The sequence below is a fragment of the Trematomus bernacchii genome, unplaced genomic scaffold (assembly GCF_902827165.1).
Source record: "Trematomus bernacchii unplaced genomic scaffold, fTreBer1.1, whole genome shotgun sequence".
Classification (NCBI taxonomy): Eukaryota; Metazoa; Chordata; class Actinopteri; order Perciformes; family Nototheniidae; genus Trematomus; species Trematomus bernacchii.
The window spans coordinates 15,655,583-15,680,704 of record NW_022987714.1 but is presented as its reverse complement, the minus strand read 5'-3'; the positions used below and the strand labels follow the sequence as shown (position 1 = coordinate 15,680,704).

The window sequence follows — 25,122 nt, the reverse complement described above, 5'->3', positions numbered from 1 at the left end:
ATGCCCAAAACAAATGACTACAACTTAACTTCTAAAAGGGTTATATGAATAATTTCTTTTATCAAAGCAAGGTTACATCTGTGAGTTGGATGTAGAAGTGTCAGAATCAATATAGATGTTTTTTATTTTAAAGAAAATTCAGATTTTACATACAAAACTGTAAATTATAGTGTCCGTCCAAAAATTCTTTTTTACTTATAGTGAAAACTACCCTTGGATGATGGGTTAGTAGACTAAAAGCTTTAGGAATCCAAAGTACAACATATAATAAGTACCCTGTATCAAGATTGATGCAAAACAAGTGAAATTTGACCTTTTTAGAGAGGTTTAGCCAAAACCACTCCACCTCTGAGGTGATTTGGGTGAAAATGTTTTTCTTTCCATATCTCTGGCCCCCCTTGGTCGATTTTGATGGTTGACACCTCTTTCTGACCGTTAGAGCCAATAGAATCAAAGGGGGAGTCCCACACACACACGTTGTGAAGAGAAGAGGTGGGGGCTTCGCACATGTAATTTTGCACCAGAGTGGACCGATCTCTCGCTCTGACATTTGGAAAACGAAAAAGTAGTTTTATTGCTTATGGATTATCAGAAATCATTTCAAAGAGGACACAGACACATTGGATTAACCTATGGATTAACTGCAGCATCGTTTTTTTATCGTTTTAATGCCATTGAAGACCAGTTTTGACCAAGGTAAGCCATGTTAGCGTTTCTAGCTACCTAGCTCCACATGTTCTGATGTACGCTTTCGTTTATAGCGTCGCAAATGTTTATCACTGAGTGTTGAGGTTTTTTACACAGATTCTGTGTCTCCAGGAGATGCTAATCGATGGGTTGGTTGTGCATCTAGGATAAGTAATAAGGGAGTTATGAGTGAGTTTAGCTGCAGTTTTAGGTTAAATTTTTTCGCTCGTGGCTAATTCAGAGGCTGAGTGTTAGCAAATTAAAAAGATCAGTTAGCTGAGTTTCTTCCCGTTACATGGATATAAAACATTCATAGTTTATTAAATATTAAGATTCCTTAGACGTTGTTTCCTGCAAATGACGGGTTTATCCGCCCGGTAGCGGGGGGGCGGTGCGTAACAGGTTAATTTCAATATTTAAAAATAAATCTTCCCGGGGGAGCTTGCCCCCGGACCCCCCTATGTGAGGTCCACACACCACCTATAAAAATAGCACTTTACCCCTGCTTACACCTATATGCCGTGAGCTGATTATCGAGCCTTCATTGTAACAGTCGCGGGTACATTGTGTATTTGCGTGGGGAGTGTTGCAGTAGAAAATTCCACTGTAGCGACCGGTACATTAATGGGAAACCCTAAATGTTTGAGCACCCTCTATGAAATGTCAAGCTACCCCACAGCACCCCAAAAATAAATCTCTGGCGCCGCCACTGATCCTGACTGTTTGTGTTGGGGGAGCCCGACTTTTTTTTTTCTCCAAAGGGGGGGCCTGACAGAAAAAGTTTGAGAACCACTGCTTTATGCTAAGCCCATGCCATACATATGAGGATTTCCCTTGGCACCTACACACCTCCTGTCTCCTTACAATTATTCAGTTTGATAATTAAAAGTTTGTTTTTGAGATATAAGAAGCTATGATAGCAAAGGACATTTGGATGAGGTGGTCAATGGATATAATATTTCAATTGAAGGGAGAGGTGTGTACCTTGGTGGTGGCTCTGATATGGGCTCCAGAGGCCTCACACAGGGAGAAGGGCTCTACCAGAGAGAGCTCCATGTACAGAGGCAGAGATGACACATTCTCCAAGATCAGCTTCTCAAATAGCGGCGTAAGACTCTGTCCTGGAACCTGTGAGATATATATAATTAATCCAACAATTTAACAACATCTTTTCGGAACAAGAATCTTATGAAAGACTTACTTACACAATTTCATCTTATACAATTAAAACAGCCTTCAATAACCTGTACAGGGTTGCTTAAATTATTAGTAAACTATTAACAATTCAGCTGTATTGTCAAGAATACATCTGGTTTTTGAAAAAATATATAAAAGATGTGATAATGTAGGGACATTTACTGCAAGATATATTAGCTAAATTAAGACAAATGATCTTTTGACCAACCTTCTCTATGTAGAATTTCAGCTGCTTGGAGGAGATGCTGAGCATAGGAGCCACAAAGCGACAGGTGACATCTACAGACATGATGAGCTCCTTCGTGCCCTGGTTACCCACAATGCCATGGCATACCAGGCGCTCACGTACAAGCTGAGGAACACAACTATATTAATAATAAAGATGTATTTTATTGGCACTTTTCATGCACAATATGCAAGTGTTTCAACAAATTGATAAGACATTAAATTCAAGTCAAATGTTAAAACCTATTGGCACATATGCAGCATGTGTACCTGATTCCATAGAATACAAGGAGGTCAAATAGGCAAAACGGTTTATAAAATAAAGTAATCCAGAAGTTAACCACGAATAACGCAGTCAGGTAAACTAAGAAAGACCTAAGACAAAATGAATACATAAGTTAAGGTTAAGTTAAGTTAATAAAAAAAAAAGTGCATTTTCAGCTATTGTTTAAAAATGTTGACTGAATCTAATATTTCTGAGTTTGGGAACGTAGTAGATAAAAGCTGCTTCACCCTTTTTATTTGGGGGACATTAAGAATATTTAAAAACCCTGTTGTAGAGAACCTTAGGGCACAGGAACATGAAACAATAGAGAATAAGTTATGTCAGAATCAGAACACCTGACCTATACTAGGGGAAATTGGATTTAGTGACAGTTATTCCATTTAAGAAAACATTTAAAGATAAAAGATAAAGAGGGTGCCAGACCATTAAGAGCTTTGTATACCAGAAGAAGGATTTGTATTTCAATTCCAAAACAAGGCAGGGACGACCTTCATCTATAACTACAAACAATTGCTCTAATCTAACAAGCAAACACTGGCTGTGCTTATACAAGTCAGAGCATGAGTTAATCTCTTTTTGGGAAAACTGTCTCACCTTGGGAGAGTCTGAAGATCCCGTCAGCACCATGTCAACGGAGTGGCCTGGGAAAAGCTCCGCACGAAGAGGTGTGAGGCTGAACACCGGCTTCTCCCTGCTAGAGGGGAGCGAAGATCCACGGCCCAGAATGTCCTTCTTCCTGGGAGCAGAGATGGGGGGCAGGACGGTCCGGTCCGAAGGGTTTACCCCCTTCTGGGTTTTTGCAGAGGGCAGGAAGTAATCAGTGCGCCAGTATATCCGTTGCACTCGCTTGCCATGGTTGGTCAGCTTAAAGTGGTACTGGCATGACTCATGGCTTATAGGACATATAGAAGAGAGCAAGGTTAGGCATAGAGTCACTATTACATTTGTATTTCTAATTATGGTTATTATAAATTAATACATAGCTTAGCTGAAAACTAGATTCTGTTTGGTCAATATTTTTTGATGACAGGCTATTGCTAAGGACACTCTGATCAATGTGCAGTCAGACCAATCCGCCAAAAGAAATGCGGTCAATTCATGACGGGTGTGGACTCACACCATGGAATGCTTTTTCAATATTATTGTTTATATTTGTCAAGAGCAAGACACTGGATTCATGACGGCTAAACGGTCCTAAGTAAAGTAAAAAAAAAGAGAACAAGAAAGCGGCGCAAGAGAATAAAAGATGTGGAGGACAGAGAGCTTGAGGACAGAGAAATTAGCAGAAGAAGACAGACAGGAAGTACAAACTAAAGGGAACATGTTATGGACTGGGGGATTGTTAAAGACTTGGGAAATAAAGTAAGAACAGATTTTGACAGCTACTGGGCAGAAAACCTCAATCAGTACGGCCACGCAGCAGAACAGACTATTTTCTATAAGCTGAACCAATAGGATGTTTTTTTGATCTATACTGTGAGTTAAATGATCGATTTATTTAGCAAGTAGCCAAGTTATAAGTGGGATAATGGTGCTGCGAGCTGCTCGTCGGGATCCTGCTAGCCCTGTTGAGCTTATTTTCTAATTTATGTCCAACTTGCTGCACATTATCCCTCATGTTAATGCATATGACCTCTTTCATTCTACCTGAAGTATGCGCCTAGGTCAAGGGCAGGTGCAAAAGTCTTGTCACTGACAATTGTGGTGCCAGTGCCTGTGGCTGAGAGATGGACAGTGTGTGTTTGACTGTCCCGGATGGATATTTCCAGCGTGGCCTTGAAGTCCTGCGTGTCCTTCAGGTGTGCCACAACTCTCAGCTCAAGCTGGCTCTCTGGTGGCACTTCCCCCTCACTGGGCTCAACTCGCCCAAAGGACCCTCTATCCCACTGAGGACACAGAAACACAAACAAAGTTTAAAGATAGCTGGGACAGGATGCCTGCCCTCTGCATCTGTAGAGGTATAGTATTGGTTACAACAGCTTCTTAATGTTCATGACTATGGATGCCCTGAAAGGCAAGTACGATTCAAATTAAATCTGGTCATCAATTTTTGTCAAATGTTTGGGTCTCAATAGTTTTGTTCTTCTGTGTTTATGACTTAAAAACAACTGAAGAAAAGTTTTGGCAAGTGTTTTTCTGTTTCTTGTTGTAATAGTTATTTAAGAGGCTAAAATGCACCATTACCCCATTTATGACATTCCTCACTTTAAGAGATGGTGTTACTCCTTTTTATGTATTTATTTTTGATTTTAAACATTTCCCTTTATTTGCCATGATATTTCATACAATTTCCCCTTTTGGGGGACTTGAGTAGAGCCATTTCATTTAAATGAATTATTATTTATCTTGATGCATAAACAACAAACTAATGGGCTATTATGTACTTTGGGTTTAGAGTGAGAACATTTAACCAACCTAAAAGAAAAAGTAATTGCTTTTAGTACTTAAAAAGATTGTGCAATACCTTTTTTTTACCAAACCTAAATAAAGGAATTAAGGAATTTAGAAAGAATATCCTGACAAAATGGTATTTCCGCTGTTCTTGAGCCATAAACACAAGAGGAAAACTATTTAAAGACTTTCCTCTTTAGTACAGCGTACAGTTAAGACTGGTTTTAAACCCCCTTTTATACATCCTCATGGACCCTTTGTTTTATGGAATTGTAATTATTGTACTCTAACTGTATTTGTGTCATTGTGTTATGTTCCTTTTTAAATTGGTATTTTCACATTGATCTTGTAAGATACATTTGTTGTTTTTACATTGCCAATTGTGTTTGTTGATTTGTGAAGCCCTCTGAGACAAATATGATTTGTGATATTGGGCTATATAAATAAATTTGAATTGAATTGAATTGAATTTAAATCAGACTTAGGAATGGAACACCAGTCTTTGTTTTGCCTCTTGTGGCATCCGTACAGTATATGATTGAAACATGATGCAGGAAAATGTCTCCCTAGTGGGAGGAGCACATTCCCCTTTACGGTGCTGCACATGCCATTGAGGCATATACTATGGATGGACCTGGACAGATAGATGTGTATATCATGAAGCTGCATAATCACATTACTATTTCGGAGAAGCCTAAGATCCTAGAGGTACAAGTAGTATGCCTGACATAAGTAAGATGAAATATCTCCCTACTATAATTATGAAAATGGGTACAGTATAGGGATGTAACGATATATCGAATATCGCGATATCACGATAAATAAATGTCTCAATACCGTCGTAACCAGGTGGTCCAATTGAGATCATCGATCTCTTTTTCAAGGGAGACCTGTCCAACATGGCAGCAAGTAGGTTACAACATGAACATAAAACAACAGATAACACAAAAGGACATCGTATTTACAGGGCTACATTTACATACCTAGAGACATTGACAAGTACCAACAGTATATGTATATCTCGCCCTGTCAATAAGCCTCACCTTCTTGGCAAAAACTGTATTGTTTTTGAAGTGGTGGAGAGACAATGCACAGTTTTACCCACTGCTGTCACCCATGGACAAAGCATATCTCTCTGGCCCAGCAACATCAGTACCAAGCAAGAGAGTTTTTTCCACAGCAGGGGATATTGTAAACGCCCAAACATCCCAGTTTCTACCTGGAAATGTGGACATGCTCATATTCCTAAAAAAGAACCTGTCTGATGATGCTGAGTGAGTGAGTTAGTGAATTTGAGTCGAGTTACTTGAAAAACTAAAGTGAAATTTGATTTATTTTATTGCAGGGTCTGGGGCCTCCTTTATAAAGCCTTGCGTAGGATTGGCGTGGGAAGGTTGCTTACGTAGGACAAAGCAAATAAATACGCACCGACCCTTTCCGATTCATAAAAGACTGCGTACCGGCACAGGACTTGCGTACGGCACATCCTACGCCGGTTTCCCTTTATAAATCACAATCAACTCAAAATGCGGCGCAGCTTTTGCAGGCTTCACGTAACGCCCATATTTGCCTATAAATAGTAAAAGAAACGCCCATTCATTCATTCATTTTGACTGACTGCATGAAGAAGATCGCAGGAAATGACGACAGCACAGCTAAAAAAGACATCTCACACCGTGTCAGATTTGGGTTATTTTGGGGAGGTCGAGATAAATCATTGTTTGGTGGATGCAGTTTGAACCAGAGTAGCACCATGGAGGTCGGATCGTCACCAAAATAAATAAATAAGTGGTCCGAAAAAAGTTAATGACAAAAAAAATACACATAACCTTCCTCAGGCAGTGTGTTTGTACCGGGGACAGGAGACACCCCCTTGATGAGAAACTGTAAGAAATGATCGGGGAATCCCTCCGGAGTGGAGTCATGACGACTGGATCTGAATTATTTTGTTGTATTTGGTGGTTTGTGTTCCAGCTGTCGATCAGCAACTATATATCCATAATCCACCAGTTAAAGGAAATACAACTAATGGGTTGTGTTATATTAGCTGTACAATTTACCACATATGGTGTTCTTAGTTTCCATACCTCCTGTGTTTTACGAGCGACTTATCAAGTCTTGGCGAACGGCATAAAACACGATTAAACCTGATAGTATATAAAACCATGCTCGTATCTACAACCTATAGAAATGCAAAACGGCGTCAATTTAAAGTAATTCTGTCCTCCTGCTTACCACATCATTTATGAGAATACATTTCTTAACAAGAGAACATAATCGAGGGGTGATCAATAACATTTCCGTATTTATTTATTTCTCCAAGTTATGTTTTTGTGTGCACTGAGGAGTCTCAAACAGGCGTTTGTTTAATCATTTTAAGATTGGCTTTAATCAATTTGTGAAAATGAATTCTTCATATTTGATAAATGAGAGGTAACATTTTATTTATGGTATTATTTCCACATATTTCTCTCCATTCTTCCTTCTGCCAACGGTGTCGCAGTTTCTCGTCTCTCCCGTTTTTGTGCTTAGTGCGTACGCATGGGTCAGAGTTTGCGTGGAGGACAGCACATTTTCCCGTCAAGTTAGTTTTTTATAAATCGCAAACATTGCGTAGAAACTGGCGTACGCCATCTTTTGTGCGTACGCACCGTTTATAAATGAGGCCCCAGATTATTATATTTTTGACACTTTAAAATACTACTATCCTACTAAATGCTGTACAAATCAGATTAATTTTTTCAAGTAAAAAAAAAAAAATGGCAAGATAAAATGTTAAAAAACAAAAGTTCTACTTTTTTAAAAGAAATTATTTTTCAATATCGCGATAAATATCGTACCGTGAGTTTTTGGTATCGTTACATCCCTAGTACAGTGTGATATACAGATCAGTTGTATAGAAGCAGTGTAGGAGTGGTAAAATATGTTTCTAAAATATACAAATACAAACAGTGGATATATTAAAATGTCTCCCACCTACACTCTCCTATACAATACATACAGTATGCATATAAAAGGAAGTGCTGCAAAAAAACACAATATTCATTCTATGTCCAAGCTCTGTGGATGATTCGATTGAGATTAGTTGAACAAAGTCCAACGGAAAGAGAAAACAGATGTAAATCTAATGTTCATCTCCAGTCCTTCAACAAAGCCCTACACTTTTCTCTCTGTACTGTGCATATATCTGTGATTGGGATCACAATCGATGTCCTCTACAGCAAATCTGTTGATGGATGGCTGGAACATAAACTTATAAATGGGATGTTGAGCTTTCTCGAAGGTACAGTGGAGCTTGGGCGTTTTCACTGCTGATAAGCCAACACGCTAGATTGTTCATCGATGGAGAAGAATGTCTTCGCTCAAACACTGCAATTGACATTGTTGTTGCCTGAAGCAGAAGCTGTATCAAAATCGTATTGGACAAATAAAATATGAAGATTTCGTTTGACGTCTGTTAAATATACTTCCTTATAGGAGGCAGGAAAAAAGCAAGCTGAGGAAGGATGCCTCACTGGGGCAGGCACCGCTTGACTTTAGGAGTCGTAGATCACTTTCTCAGCGTTTGTATAATCGGCTAGAGGTGCGGGTGAAAGCGGACTTGGTGTGGGTCGATACGAGGGGTGATCGCTGTAAGGGGGTGGGAAGAGTCAGAGGAGGAGAAAGAGCAAGGGGTTGATTCCCCGGAGAGAGTAGCAAGACGACTGGAATCTCAATAATCACATCAAACCTGCTGCATCCCACAGCTTGATTAGCATTGATTGCTTTTGAATGCAGCAAGTCAGGAGGGCTTGGAATTCAAATCGGTGCTGCACATGGACCAACATAAACCACACATTGCTGCTGAAGTGAACATGGATGCTAGGTCTCCTGTTCAAAAAATATCATAAAGTACCAAAAGTCAATATTTTGTAACGTGAGGTTCATATTTCTCTGTGCAAAAAATGACTAAAGAACATCTAAATCAGGGCTATTCAATTAGTTTGGAATGGGGGCCGGTTGATGAAAATGATCCAAAGCAAGGGGCCGGGAAAAAGATGGCTTGAAATATGAGCAATCATATTAAGAGCTTCAGATACAGTTAATACTACAACAGCATAGTGGAGTGCATATATTGTGTTTAATTCAATCAACAACATAGCCCCAAGGCCTTTATAGATCTAAATGGCAAGTTCAGAACTCAGTAGGCCTACATGTGAAGCTGATTTAACCATCAACATCATTTGATGTGATTTAATTTAGGTGAAATGATCTAATCATTCACGCAGAGATGCAATAAATGACAGGAGTTGTCACTACAGTAGCTAGTAGGTGGGTTTGAAACCCGAGCCCGCCGAAGTTTTCAGGCAATGTCTTCCCCTCTATCTCTCAATTTAACACCCTCTCTGGAATAAAGGCAAAATTCTCCCAAAAGGTCCCATGTGATGGCCATTTCTACTGATCATAATTCCATTGTTGAGGTATACTAGAATAGATTTATATTGTGCAATTTTCCAAACTCACATTGGTTTCTCATACAGCATCTCTGTATAGTATGTTTATTCACTCTCTGTCCTAAACCCCCTCCCTGTGAGCCCAGTGGCCGTCAGCGAGACAGCGAAACCCAGCCCGAAACCAGCCCGAGCACACACACACACCCGCAGCCTGGCTGGGAGTCTGTGTGTGTGCTCACACACAGACTCGCAGCCTCACCGCATCCCGCTGTCTCAGGCTGAGAAATCGGCGGAGCTGCAGCTGAGAAAAGATTGAGTGTGTGTGTGTTACTTAACGTAACGGCTCCGCGGACGTAACATAACGGCTCCGCGGATTGGTCCATTTGGACCAACTCGCGGAGCCGTTACGTTACGTCACTATACCCAAATACGAAAAGAAGAAAAAAATGGAAAAAGAGAAATCTCTAACGAGGCGTTCTGGGGCAGCTTCTCTAGACAGGTATTTTCTGTGTTAGAGTTTTACTCGCTACAGGGTGTACTTTGAGGGTTTGTGACTCTGCAGATTGTTTACATGCATAAAAAGCTACATAACACACAAGGGGACGGGTAATAACTGGAAAAGCATGACATGGGACCTTCAACATTATTCTCAAAAGGCCAGTAAATATCACCCCGGGGCCGGATTTGGCCCGCGGGCCGCCAATTCAATAGCCCTAATCTAAATGATGCAATTCCCTTATTAACATCTTGGTATTTATTGTTTAGTCATGTATGTATGTACTATCATGTATCTCTGTTCATATTCTGACAACAGAAAAGGCAAAAAGACCATAGAAGAAAGTTATGTAGTACATGAGGTTAGACGTTTTTTATGCTAAACTAAGCTTGGACACAAAATCTGTCTGGATATCTTTGACCTGCACTGTATGAAATATTCAATAAAAGTGAAGGTGTATCAGGGGTAATGTCGTGGTCATTCAGATGATAGGCAAGTGTGGATATCCTTCCGCAGATATCCCCCGCAATCTTCAGTCATCAGGTCCATTTGTGTGGCTCTACGCCAGCCTATCGAGCGAGATGTAATGTAATTCAAGGAGAATCTGCATCGATTGATGCTTGAGAGTGCAGGGGGGAAACTCTTTCCCTCAACACTGCCTCAAAGGAGAGGCCAGGGTCACACCACTGCAGGAAGTATTGAGTCATAGCTCCAGTCACAAGTGGATTGAAAAGTGATAAGGCGATGCAAAGCGAGAGAAAGGCTTTCAGAAGGCACTGATAGGATGTAGATCTCAGGGGATTAAGATTACTGAGTAAGCACGATGCATAAAAATAAGCGGAACGTTATTCTTCAAGCCTGAGAGTCTCGATAAGGCAACATTAAGGGAAAAAATACAAAGCGGTTGATGTGTCTCTATTAAAAAGTAAAGGACCAAAGACATTGAAGTGTCAGTTTAGGTAAAGTAATGAAAAAAGATTGTTATTTGAAGAGTAAGAGATAAAAGTTGAAGTGTCAGTTTAACTTTGGATATAGTATTGAATATTAAATGACTACATTGTGCATGAAATACTACAAACACCAGAAAACAGCAAGACAGTTCAAGTCGAGCATCGTTGAGATTCCCTAATCAACAAATCAAGCCCCCCTAATTCATTCATGCCATCCTGAATTGACAAAATGTCACCATTTGACTGGCTCTGAGGAAAATCACTGATTCTCCTGTGGTAGGACTTAAATTGAACTGGCAACTAATTAATTCAAGAGCAAACAAAGCACTGGACCTATTAACTCATTAATCACATATCGAATTAGACTGAAAATTAATTTAAACACAAGTTAAGAGCATGGCAAGACTGACAGAAGGTTTGCATAGGTAATCTAGCCGCTGGAGGGTCGATGGCTCTAAAACAGGCATTAAATCCACCACTAATGTCATTATTCAATTATTGTATGCTTCTAGACTGCAACATATTACCACTAGTTTGATTGCCTAATAGGCTTATGAGTGACTGTGTTGGTGTGTGTTTACCATGCGAGCAGTGAAGTGGGCTGGAATAGGTGACTCGTTTGACAGGTGCAGAACTCGAGTTATGTCAGTCAGAACAGGGATTCGGCCAAAGTCTAGCTTCGGGGTCTCAACATGAACTTTTGGTCCCTGACCAACACAGAACAAGACCACCTCCTGGAACAGAACGGAACAGAGGTGGGTTAGAGAACAGAACTTATTATATACTTTTGCGGTCTCTCACAGACCTTTGTTTTCCTGTGACAGCTAGCAGTAATTGAATTTTTTATAAGAACACAAATGAAAAAAACAATTAGTTAGCTCACTAGCTAGGTAGCTAGCTATCTAGGAGGAAACTGGGCATTAGCTCCGAGGCATACATTAAGTTAAATTGATGTAGCAACTTGAAGACATTGCAAACACTTGCTGATAAAAATTTAATTCTAATTCAGGAAGATATATTGCTGTTTTTACCCCAAGGGCTTCGCGTACGCATATATTCAACCATTAACAGTATTAGATGTTAACACTTAGAAGCACACACACACAAATGCACACACACACACAGCATTCCACTGACCAGGGACGCCTGGCTGCTGCCAAACACAGCAATGCGTAGAGTGTGCTGCTGCCTTCCAACCGCCTTAGCCAGCAGAACCACAGGAAGCTCTTCTGAAGTACGAGGAAGAATCAGTCCTCTCGGTGTATCACTGCCAAAAAGCAATGACGGACTTTCCTCATATTCCTGATAAAGATGACACATGGAAATATGTTTTTAATTCAGGCATACAAACCCAACATTGCAGGTTCAGATAATAAAAATACAAAATATATATAATATGAATTATGGCATTTTATTATGGATTATTTAATCCATAATAAAATGCCATAATGCCTAGCATTATAAAAAGTCATTAAAGTTATCTCTACTTTTAACCAGCTGCAGAATTAAAATGAAGTTCTTATTAATGGATCATTAGTTAGAACCTATTAATAGTATATTTATTATTCCGAAAATGGCCATTATGCATAATGAGTACCTTTTGTTTTGGTACTATAAGGACCTTTGATGGGACTATTTATTTTAATACTTTTACTTAAAGGTGGGGTAGGTAATTTTGGAGAAACCAGCTCGAGTGCGCTAGAATTTGAAAATACACAGCCGGAACAAATCTGCCACTTCCTTACAGAGCCCCTCCTCCAAAACACGAACGCGTACATGACCAATGAGGGCACGAGATAAGTTTGTACACAGATGGAAGGCTGACAGGCAGGTAGGCCATCCAGTTATTTTAGCCGGGCCGGCTAAAATGATTGGTCGTGCTTTTTACAGTATTACGGCTTCCACAGATGACATTTTTGTATGGATTTTTTGTCAAAGCAATTAAGATATTCATTGCTATCGGGATGTTAAGAGCATTCCATGGAATATAACAAAAAGTGTATCTCGAGCCGGTTTCTCAAACTTACTTACATTTTGAATGCAGGACTTGTAACTTGTCATTTCTACACTAACTGGAGTAAAACGTCATTTTAGTAAAAAGGTAATTTCAATGTTTTCCAATTTTACCAAAACCTTTCAAAACGGTTTCATAGTGCTAATAAGTCAGGATCTGATTTGTTTAACCATAAATATAATTGTAATTCTATTTCATTTAAAAAAAATTATTGTAAAGTTCAGTGGTAATGGCATTAAAAGGAAATAATTCAAAATGTTGGGATTGACAATAATTTGCTTTCTTGTGGAGAGACGGATGAATGAAGGATTTATTTTGTAATCATATAGCTCACATCTACCACATATACATTTTTGCTGTATTCATCTGGAAATTAGCCATTGTTATAAAGAACCTTGACAGGCTTGGTGCTTGATATTTTTCCACTAGGACCCTAATAAACATACAAATAATGATCATCTGCAACAAATGACTTAACCTGGTCGAGCATGCCGTAGCAGGCCGGCAGAGGGCTGCTGTTAGTCAGCCGCACCCGCTGCTCATACGGGTGATCGAGGAAACACCTTTCAAAGTCCAACACTGGAGTCTCTACCACAATATCAGGAACACAACACCTATTAGCAAAGAGAAATAGATAAAGAAAGGAGAATTGAGGGAAAGATTTCAGGTTTATTTATGAATCACAACGTGACACAACTGCTGCTATTAATTAGAAATGATTCATAAAAGTACAATGACGGTGATTGCCGAGAGGAAGTCAGATTACCATCGCTCCACTCCTGAATGATGGTGCAGGTGACATTCAAATGTATTATTATGCAAATTAGGCTCTGAATATTGAGCACATACTCCACTGATTTGCCGACACCTGTATGGAAGCTCAATGGACCTCATTCACAGCTTGTCAAAGTGTTAGGGACAACCAGAACACATCAGAATAAAGGCACTTTATTTGAAGAAAGAGGGAAGTCGGAGTGTTTTTAAACAAGCAACATGAACCTCTTCTGTTTGATGGCAATTTGCAACACAGTTGGAACACGTTAACACTCATTTTGTCCATATTACTAGGTCATCCTTTATATTCATTCATCTTCTACAAATACAACTATCAAACAGTGTTATGGCAGAAGACAAAAACATATGAATAAAATGAATGAAAGGAATAATATGAAACAAGAGTTAGATCAAATAAAATAGAATAAGATAAAATAATATGAAATAGAACAAAATAAAATAAAATAAATGATGGTTTATAAATGAAAGTAAACCATGCACTGATACAAGACCATGTGCATGCACATCGTTAGACTATGTGTTAAATAGAAACAAATGCACAAATAGATAATAACCGTAATCTTTACTCCACAGTTTTTTCTTTGTTGTGGATTGTATTTTTTTATTTTTTGGCTGTCTCTGAAAATATATGATACAATCTGATAAGTTAACTTTGTGCACGTTTGGAGTACACATGTCAAAAAGTGTGTTGACATCTGTAAATGTGTCTGACCTGGCGTAGATAGGCAGAGTCCCGATCTCCTCCCCGACACCCTCCACATCTACCACCAGCACCAGCCTGTATGTCTTCACTGTGTTGGAGCACAGCGTCACCTGTATACATATAACACACACAATCAGTACTTTTAAAGTCTGGCAAGTTACACCATCCGGTTACTCATTGTGCACTGCATTTGGTCGTACTTCACATTGAAAGGGAGTTCAGCCCTCAAAACAGCAAATGTAAGTACAGAACCAGCGACACAGCAGGGGGGAAACCAGCTAGCGTGACTGTATGCAAATATAGCAAAATACACCCACCAACACCTAAAAAACTCACAACATTTATTTTGTTCCAGGAGAAAAACAAATGTAAAAAAAACAGTTTTATTGAGGGTTGATGCAAAACACTTTTTCTTTTGAGGGGTTTCCTGGAGTCTCCAAAATGTAACAATTTCAAATGGGTTCCCACTCTATTCAATGACTTACTATACCTTAATAGTGACATCAGACAGGCTACGCATAGAGCCTGCAGCAGGCATGACGGTGAACTCTACAGGCTGTGCACGAAGGCCTCTATCAGCACCGCATTCCCAATTGATCCTTGACACCTCAGACGCCTGTTTGAGACTAGTAACACTCGGAGACCCTGTCCCGTCTCCCAGGACACGCAGGGCAAAGTTCAAAGGCACAAAGGAGGTGTTGTAGAGGGTAAAAGCCAATGTTTGAGGGAAACCTGAACAAAGATATGGATGACAAGGATAGAACAAAGGGGGACATCAAAAAACAAAACAAGGGTGAAGTAGAGACTTTTTTTTTGAGGATGTGATCGTCTGGAGTATAATATATATTTTGTAGCAACTGAAATTGAATAAGCCCAGGACGATGTCACTCACCAAATGCTACGTCTCCAAAATTGATCTCAGAAACGTTGAAGTCGAGTGCGGGAGCAACGACACAACCCCTGAAAAAAGAAGATAAAAACATGAGCCATTATGCAAAGGATGTTACAAATGTTTATATCATGGAAAAAAATGAATAAACAGCAAGATTACAAAGGAAAACTGTGGGAAAATGTTTGCTAAAAGATGGTCAACATTAATACCAGCAATACCAGAACTCCACTACCAACATTTCATACAAATGTTCTCTTTTTTCTTATTTATTGAATTCTTTATGCCTGTATTTTTTTGTTTTATTCAGATTATAACACATATTATTACACTGGTTATTGTTTGGCTATAATTAAAGGAATATTATATAGTACATTCATGAATTTTAAGAGAGATGCAGTAATTGAAATGTGCTCCTATATATCCAATATTACCAATGAAGATGTATATTTGAATAATGTCCATAAAAGACATGAAACAATGTATCTAAGGTAGAACGTGTGTTATTGTGTAAGCATCTCTCCATGTCATTTGAACCGTCTCTAAAAACTAAAATCATGAACCATGAGAAAACTTCATAATTTGATTATCAACACTGCCACTACTTTTAAGGTTTTCATTTGTCTAGGATGAATCTGAATTGCTCGCTGGCTTCACCTGAAGGTCACGGTAAGTGGTTGAGGCTGTCCTGTGACAGTTAGCAGCAAGTCCTCAGAGAAAGTTCCCAAGATGCAGCTCTGAAAGGTGACTTGCACAATCTGCCAGGCCCCAGAGGAAACAACACCTTCCTCAGGACTGAAGGAGAAACAGCGGCCGAATGTGGTGTCGGGGTTTGACATCCTGAAAGGGGCATCAATCAGCCCTTTGTTGTACATCTCCACCTGGAAAGAAGGATGCACTCATTCAATACTTTGTTGTACAAGGCCCACCCTAAATAATCAAGGAAAGAGCTTGCAGTAAATGTATGTTCTTTATTGTAATATCTTTTCAAGTTCAGTTTTGATTTAAATAAATGATATGCTGATGGAAACTATTTTACTTACACTTATGTATACTAGAAAAACATTTGTCAAGTGTATCTGTTGGTTTTATGTTGGACATTTTAACAGTTAAATTGCTTTAGACTTTTAACAGTTTTGTCTTATTTATAAGAAGAGGCACAGAACGAGTATGATGTCAACACAAAATGTGAATTTAAGAACATTGGTGATATTTACAAAAATACATTATGTAATGTCATGCAAATGTGTTCACAAGGCTAACAATACAAACTTCAGTTTTGTTGTTAAGGCACTTAGCTGACTTGACAGGGCAAACGATTTCTATATGCTATATTGTTCCTAAATGGGACAAAATAACATGGACACCTTATAATGTAAAAATATTCTATTATACCAATAACCTCATAACAGTCTTCCTGCATTCCATCCATTGTTTTACTATTGCATTGTATTGTAATATATTTAACTGGCATTCACTCACTATATAATTCATATAGCTTGGCCTGTTAGTACCTTGTTTTTGTCTCTGATTAAAAATCCAAATGATTTGATAATTGTAAGTTATCTTGAGTTTGACTAAACAAAAAGACTTACTTAAAAAAGGTAGGAAGGATATACCACACACACAAGTTGTTACACAGTAATACTTTTTTAAAAGGCTAGACTGTTTCACTTCGGCTTAACCTTTCTTACTTCATAACAGTCTTTGCCACCAATGTCTACGTTTTTCATATCCATCCGGTTATAAGTGAGTTGGAGGTTAGGTCCCAAGCCCTGTGCCTTTATTGTGAGAGGCAGCCGAGCTTCACGACCTATAAGAGCAGTGACAGACAGGAACAAATTGACAACACAGGTAAAGACAGAGAAAACGAGGGACAGGGGAACAGAAAAGACTAAAGCAGAGATTCATGAACAACGCTGGGAAAAATGGACAGCATACAAGAAAAAGGAAAGGCTGTACTGTATGGGTCGTCAGCCTGTTTGTCCTCATTTCTATTGTTTCAGTTTTCATGTATTTGAATGTGTCGGTTGAAATACAAAGGGTTAAAAAAATGGTTGTTCCAAATACAAAATGTCCAAATCCTTGATAAACATTCACTTTACATCAGCTTCTTTCTAATCTACTTTTCTCTTTCACTCTCTGTGAATTTACTTAAAGGCAAAACAGTTATATCCTGCAGTTCTGCTGAATAAGCTTCTAAAGCTTCTTGCAAAATGAGGAATCGGGGAATGGTAGTCTCCAGACCGGCTGTCATTGACCTTAGCTGGTCAGGTCGTTGCCTGCCTCAGAAAACATGGAAATTCATGGAAATCTGGCCTCCGGCTGCAGAGACACTCGTGATGGCCACATGCAAATTTCCCAACAACCTTTTACTACCACTGGGATGAGATTAATATATTGGAGCCTCATGACTGCATTGTCGAATATGAAAATGAGTTCATGTAGCAATAAGTCATCGGAGAGTGAAACCAATTAGGCAGATTTAAAGGTTCATTTGTGATGATAAGAGTAGATGTCATACACTACAGCAAAAGAGAACATCAAAAGAGAGAGTTTTGGCAGTTCTTCCCTGACAATAACTAAACAGACAGACACGGTTTGCTACCCAGACTTGTGTGTCTAACCTTTGTCTGCACCAACCCACTGAGGGGAGGAAAATCTTTTATGAGAAAGCCAACGCTATTGATTTATAGCAGGAGTGTAAAGTCTGCTTAAAGTTGTCAAAACAATCAGTTCCAAGATGTGGAAGAACAAACAAAAGAGTTATACTCTGAGAAGGTTTGGCTCAAGAACAAAGCCAAGTTTGTGTTAAGTGTCTCTTAAGAAGTGTTTTAAATGTAAGCCTTACATATTCTTAGCTTTAACCTGCACCTAGTCATTTTATCCCAAATTCCTCCCTTACAAAAATGCAACAGTATGTATTATCTTTTAAAATTGTATCTGTATCTAGATTCCTTTGAGATGGGGTGTGTTTTATATCTTGCCGTAAAATGGTTAACACCTTATATTTGTTGTGTAATGTGTTTGAGATGAAACGGACAAAGCCCCAATTATTTGATAGTTTTTGGCACTTAACCTAGTCCTAGTGTATGGTCTCCATAATGTTGTCTTAATTGTCAAAATAGGAAATTAGTTGCATTTTGAAGGTCTCTTGGGCTACTTGACATCCCAACTGCTAAGTTGGACCGTGGTGCAAAGGACATTCTGAATAGATGTTATACATGGGATTGCTTTGTAAATTAAACTACCAATGCAAACAGAAACGATATTAGAATGTCTGTACATAGTAGGCAAATGATTACATGTCATGTTCTGATTTCATATTGCACTTTATGTTGCTGGTTAACCAGTTAGTTACATGTTCTGATCAGTGCCCTTGTTTTAGAGGTAAATGCTGTCCATAGAACAGATTTTTAGTAGTTAGCATAGTTACAAAAGTGAACAGATTTTAAATGAGGTTTACAACTTCATAGTCATGCTAGAAGCTCTCTGAGGCAGTATTTAGGCAGAATGGGGCTTTAAGCTAAATGCTAGCATTACATGCTGATGTTTAGCAGGTACATTTTTAACGATGTTCACCAAGTTTAGCATGTCTGTATTTTAACATTTGCTAATAAGCATCAAACTAAAGGTAATCCACATCTTAGGATAAGATATGAATTTAATTAGCCTAGCAGGTATCTTGTATTAAGAAACAACATACTGGACACATTTAAAGTTTTACCTTATAACAAGGATTATGGATCAGTCGGGAATCAAGTGATTACATCTCATCCTAAGGCAAACACAAGTCTGTACTACCATACACCATGACAATCAATCCAAAAAATATTGAGACATGTTTCTCAAGACCAAAATGTTCATGCATCTTAAAGTAGTTAAGATGTTTACATGCAATATTATGCTATGCTACCTAAATGGTCATTGTGTTTTCTAGCTAGGCACTGACCTGTGACATGACAATATATGGTTTGTTGGTACAGCTTGGCCTCGTCGGGTTTGAAGATAATGTTGAACTGCGCTGGCGTTTTAGGCCAGATTTCACCCTCCTGAGCCATGAGAAGACAAGAAGAAAAACAAGTGGTCATTTTCTCAGAGGATATCAATCAGACATGCATATAACTGTAAGGGTACAATCTCTCACTCGGAACGGTTGTTTGAGAAGAATCCACACTTTACGTTTGAAGCATCTTAATAGTAGGAATGGAAAAGAGGAGACATTTTTTGGGTGGAAGTTTAGGTGCATTTTAAAAAACAATGTGGTGGTATTTTTATCCTGGTCAAATCTACACGCACACACACCAACACCAAATATCTCTGTCACCTACTAATACCTGTGTGTGTGTGTGTGTGTGTGTGTGTGTGTGTGTGTGTGTGTGTGTGTGTGTGTGTGTGTGTGTGTGTGTGTGTGTGTGTGTGTGTGTGTGTGTGTGTGTGTGTGTGTGTGTGTGTGTGTGTGTGTGTGTGTGTGTGTGTGTGTGTGTGTGTGTGTGTGCTCTCAATGTGTTTGGGCTGGACTACAGTACACACTGATTACTCTCTCTGCCCCCCCGTCTCTCTCTTGCCCTCTCCTTCTGTTTTTTGACCGTCTCCGCTCTCCCTCTGCCCAGGGAGCCTGGCTGAGTTGAGCGAAGGAGACACTGGCAGAAAAGGGGGATGGCGGTGTCAGAACAGGTAGAACGAGCTGTGACCCTCCCGTAACAGAGCAGTCAGATTGAATTAACATTTGACCAATTTGGCATAGCATGTAGCGAAAAGTGTCTTTTAACCTAAAGACCCTGTTTTAAACATCCAACACGCTTAAGGCCATAAAGTGCTGCAGGAAATTAGTTACCATTTAACCACTTACGGTTCCTTTGTCTCAAAGTCAATGTGTCTTTTAACATGTTTTTGGTTAGATGCCTGAAATAAGATCTGTGGTTGACATAAGCTGAAGAGCAGACCCCGGCAATAACACCAGCTATCATACCTAGTGTGAGTGCATTTGGAATATTTTAGTACTGCAGTTATCTTTCCCTACTTCCTAATGATTTGTCCTTCACATCTTTTTCTGAAAATCATTATGTTTTTCATCAAGGTCAAGGAAAAGTGGTTTGGAAAAGACAAAGGACATTTTTTTTGACTATTTGATAGGAGCCCCTTATTTGCACTTACCGGCAAACCAATGGTTTAACTTCATCACTCTCTCACTTAGTAGCTAGGTTTTCATCCAAACGTATAAATTCTCCACTGGAAAATCATTGAATGATTGCATTAAAAATCTTTTTGCAATATTTCAAGATATCTTTTGAATTGTTCTGCCTTTCCAACTTATGATTTCTAAGCAGGTGGTTTTAATTTCAAAAATCTATAATATATAATTATAATACCCCTCTCGTTCTAAGCCTCAACATGTTACTGTATAAACACGGCAGATGCTAACAAGTGACGCGACATTAGCCACATTTAGCTTAGCAGTGGTGACGCGAAGCCATGCGACCGTTTATAGCCTAACGTTAGCTCTTTACTTCTGCCCATTGCATTAATGATTCAAAATTTATAAAGTGGTGGAGACTATACTGCTGAACAAGAATGTATGTATCATAAACGTGTGTTTACTACATATCTTATTTTCCACAATATTCCAAAATTCAATGGCAAAATCCTATTGGCTTTTAGTTGAGAGTCCTTGAGTTGCTCACTCCCGGGTCGGGCTACAAAAATACATCATCACTGCACCACTCTATTGAACTAGCTACTAAATCCCTGCCAGCTTAGAAAAGGCTCTATTTAACTCTCTTGGAATTAATTAAAGTATCAAATTATTCAGACACATCATGAGCGGTTATTATCTCTGCAGTACAGTCTTAATAAGGAGAGAAACTAGGCTGCAAATCCATGGGGTGTGGATTATTAGCTGACAAGAGATACTGGGCAAGTGGGATTTGTAAAGACAGGAAAGCACAGACACACATAAACACACCGCTGGTTCCAGAGTTAAGCAGCTGTGTGAGAGGACCAGGCGTTGGTCCTCCACTAACTGGCTTCTGCGTTCTTGCAGGGCTTTCGACAGCTGTGGGAGGCGATAGATCGCTGTGGGGTCGGACTCACACTGAACAAGCCACCGTTTTCTCTCCTCCTCCTCCTCCTCCTTCTGTTGGAGTGATGAGCTCTCCCTAGAGAAATGGAGGAAGCAAGGGAAGGTGAAAGTCAAAAACAAAGAGAAATGAGGATGGAAGAACAAGGAGTCTCAGACAGGAAGAAAGTGATGGGAATTTAAGCTATTTTTGGCATCACATGCTGTGTTCATTTTACTTTCTACATGTACACAGGGAAACGGGGAGCTTGTACAGGCCACACAAAGCATCTTATCAAAGACAAATTCCAGTATTGTCTGTGTGAAGTCATTTATGTTCATACACACATACCTCAAGAAGCTCAAGGCCTCCTCTTGCAGGCTGGGCCATGTCGTCCAACAGTACTTTAGAGGGATCTCACTCCTGTAGGTGAGAGATACTTTGCACACGTTGGCCAGGGAAATGTAAGTCTGATTTACCAGAACAGATTCACGCTCAAGATGGATGTCCAGTTCCTCACAAGCCCCGTACAAACGGATGTACACATCTTCACCTGCGCAGAAAAACAGCAGATGTAGAAGAACAGAGACAATATCAGTGTTTACTATTAAGTGCTCCTTTATGTGGGTCCCATAAGACTTGGGATGGTCACACCAAATCATAATTTTAGAAGATGAGTAGATGCTTAATCAAGTTCAAGTAAAACTCCTGAATAAGTAAGGCGAGTGAGGAGACGCTCCAGTCTTTAAAACCTCCGCCTAATTATCTCAAAAGAGGTTTTCTGGGTCGAGGTTTGCAGGCTGAGTGTCAAATGTGGCTGACAGCAACAACTTCCGCGTATGTATTGAAGAAGTGGATCAAGTGATTGATAGCTGAGGCAGTGCCGAATAGTCATTTTTGTTTAGGAAGTTTCCCCAACTGAGTGAAATGACCCAGAATGACTGGAGTGTTGGCTATGATAAGAGCTTTTTGAATTCTCTCAGTGCTATAAAAGGTGCATCAATGCTTCCCTGTTACTACCTTTGGTATTGGATACACTGGACCCTCCTTGATGAAAGGAAAGGATATAATGCCATCCCCTAAGTCCTTGCGGCTGCCTCATTTAAAGTGTGGCACCAATTGGCCATTCATCATGACCGACAAATGCAGATAATTAAGGTTATAGTGCTTATAAAGCTGTTTCCAACTCATGCCATATCTTGCTAAAAAGCTTATATGTTTTAACCTTTCAACACTATTGTAAACCAAAAGGAAAACTATGACGATTACGCGAATGAATGTTGTAAAATGATCAAATGACGTCAACAAGTTTTGTGTTTATAAGGTTATATTTTCATTCTTCAATGGTGATCAGGACAGTAGTAGACCTAACGAGCTATGTAGACATTGCATAAAGTATTATTTTCCAAATATTATATTATATTATTACTATGTCTTGATCTTAACTGACGTTTTTCATTACGGTCAAGGAAAAGTGGAAGAAAATGTACCGTTTTCTTTGTACTATTTGACCGTAGACTCGTATACATCAGCCAATGAGAAAATGCTATCTTGACCGACCAATGGTGCAATTTTATCACCCATTCACTGCATTTTGTTATGCGATTATAAGAAGTTAGGTCGTATAACCCTCCAGTTGGAAAGCAATTAAACCATTGATTTGCAAACAATTTCTACCTGCCTATCATAAAACAATTTTTGCAATATTTTAAGATTTATTTTGAATTTTTTGAGTTTCTACCTTTTAATTCCTATCTAGGTTTTCTTTTCATGAAGAAATTGAAAACAGGTAGATGGAAACGCACCTAGTGAGAGACATATGTATTTAAAGGACTGGCCTGCACCTAACTGCTCTCCATCCAAAAAGGTGCACCTGGACGTACCTTGTTTTAAAGCTGCATGTATAAATGAATGAATAGGGAATTTTTAGAGCAACGCACCGCACCATAAGTGCTTTTGTTGATTTTTTCAAAGCACGACAGTTCAACAAATTACCTAAAAAACAAAGCCAAGATGTCCTCAGGAGTATACTGATGCCACACAATTGTACCTATTGTACTTCCTGCAATTTGAATATTGCACTAGTCCATATTTCAATATCATTTTTGATTAATTGTGCAGCCTTAATCAATATACAACTGTACAGGAAAGTTGGGTTTATGTAATGCTTTAAGTAAAGCAATGTCCTGAAGTGTAGTTGCATGGGGGAGCGACAGTTAGACACTGTTATTCTGCACATATAGCACAAAATTATTCTACCCACCGAGCAGCCACTGCTGCTCCTATGGGAGTCTCGGGCCTAATGTGGGCAGTGGATCGAGGAGAAACTCACAGTGGAGTCAAGGACACACTGCAAAGTCTAGCTTTGAAATGCTGGATCTGGATCAAAAGGAGATCAAAATGGCTCTCAAAATATCCTGGAAAACTGGCATCCAAAACAAATAATGAAGCCAAAGCCTTTTTGAGTTTCTGCTATGTGAAAAAGACAGCTGAAATAAATAAGAAATGCATAAATAATAATGTAGTAGACGCACAGTAAATATGATAAAACATCAATTTCAAAGTATGAATCTCTGGAGGTAAGAGAGACAGACTCTTTAATGGTTAATAGGAAATCTAGTGAGTCTCTGTAGAAGATGCCACCATTACAGTGTGTGCTATCAGTGTGCGAAAGAGCAACAATAAGCAGCAACAAAAAGACGATGCAAATCAAGGTTTTGTATAAAGCCACCAAGAACAAGGGCTTATGTAAATGAAGTTAGTGTTTGTTTATATTCAAATAATAAGGACTGAAGTTTTAGCCTGTAGAAACACACTCCCTATCCTGATATTATTTATATTTGTATACCTGCTGAGGTTCATTCTTTTAAGTAAGGACACATCCCTCTGAAAGTCTCTCTTAGCACACACAGTGAACTCTTTCACAGTTTGGATACAATATAAGGGAATGTCTAAACACAACAGGGTTCTCCTCCATGATTATGTAGTTAATCATTTATTTGATATTTTATTTCCCTAGTGTAAATGAAAACAATGATACCTTGGTCAATCAAATTACCCCAAATGAGACATGGAGGATTTTTCTCATTTGCAAACAGTGCAACTCAAAGAGTGGGCATTTTATTTAATTGTGATTGTTGTGCTTTTCAAAGCTCGTCTCACGCCAAAACAAACGTGGAGACTTGCCATTAATTACTTTGCACAATTGAATGGAGTGAGCGAATTAAATGAATTATAAGTGCTCTGGTATGCAGGTTTGTTCAATTGACGAGGGGATTGATGGTCGCTCTGCAGGATGGTGAGTGAAACCGACTCTTGGCTGAGGATTAGAAACTTGACTCTGGTTTGACAGTGCAAAAATGTTGGGGTCTCAACTTACACTGGTGCACTTCCACTGATTTGAAAAAAAACACCAAGGCAAGATGAGGCTCAGCATACACTCACAGGCCACTTTATTAGGTACACCTTGCTAAGTGGCCAGTGAGTGTATATCATCTAGATGCAAACCGCGCCAAGGAAATCAAAAGTAGTTTCTTCTTCAAATGTTTACATTTCAAATGTGCCATATACAGGCACAGTATGCATACGCTTCTAAAATGTTGCATGCAATCAATGAGTGATTTCTTTGTTAAAGTTGCTGTTAATGTTGATAATAGCTATAAAAAAAACACCACCATTTGCTAAACTGTAAATCAATTTGAATAATTAAGTGCCATGTGGAACAACACTTTTTTATTATTGGTACTTGAGCACACACATTATAAAGGGATACATTATTAACTTCATGCATGCACATGGAAAAAATGCACACAAAAAAGCAGCTTTCGGGAAGATAGGGAAGTTTTGTGCTTTAAGTTCTTTCATAATATTAGCTTTTATTTTCTAAATTTGGAGTTACCAAGAGCTGCCGCTATTCCCTTCTATTCCTATACAGCAATCCGAATAATTCGCAAACAATACGTGCACGCTTGAATTGAAATGTATAGTTTTTTCCTTT

At 39.0% G+C, this 25,122-nt stretch overlaps 1 protein-coding gene across 1 annotated transcript in view; it reads right to left on the bottom strand.

Annotated features, from left to right (window-relative positions):
• hydin (HYDIN axonemal central pair apparatus protein) overlaps positions 1–25,122 on the bottom strand; it is a 129,932-nt gene that overhangs the window by 75,255 nt on the left and 29,555 nt on the right. Inside the window, 15 exon segments of the mRNA XM_034141588.1 lie at positions 1,672–1,815; positions 2,093–2,236; positions 2,990–3,287; positions 4,043–4,281; positions 11,247–11,399; positions 11,803–11,967; positions 13,158–13,293; positions 14,187–14,287; positions 14,668–14,909; positions 15,070–15,137; positions 15,724–15,947; positions 16,761–16,879; positions 19,019–19,118; positions 21,032–21,224; positions 21,477–21,678. Of these exon segments, the coding sequence (XP_033997479.1) occupies positions 1,672–1,815; positions 2,093–2,236; positions 2,990–3,287; positions 4,043–4,281; positions 11,247–11,399; positions 11,803–11,967; positions 13,158–13,293; positions 14,187–14,287; positions 14,668–14,909; positions 15,070–15,137; positions 15,724–15,947; positions 16,761–16,879; positions 19,019–19,118; positions 21,032–21,224; positions 21,477–21,678 (2,528 nt within the window).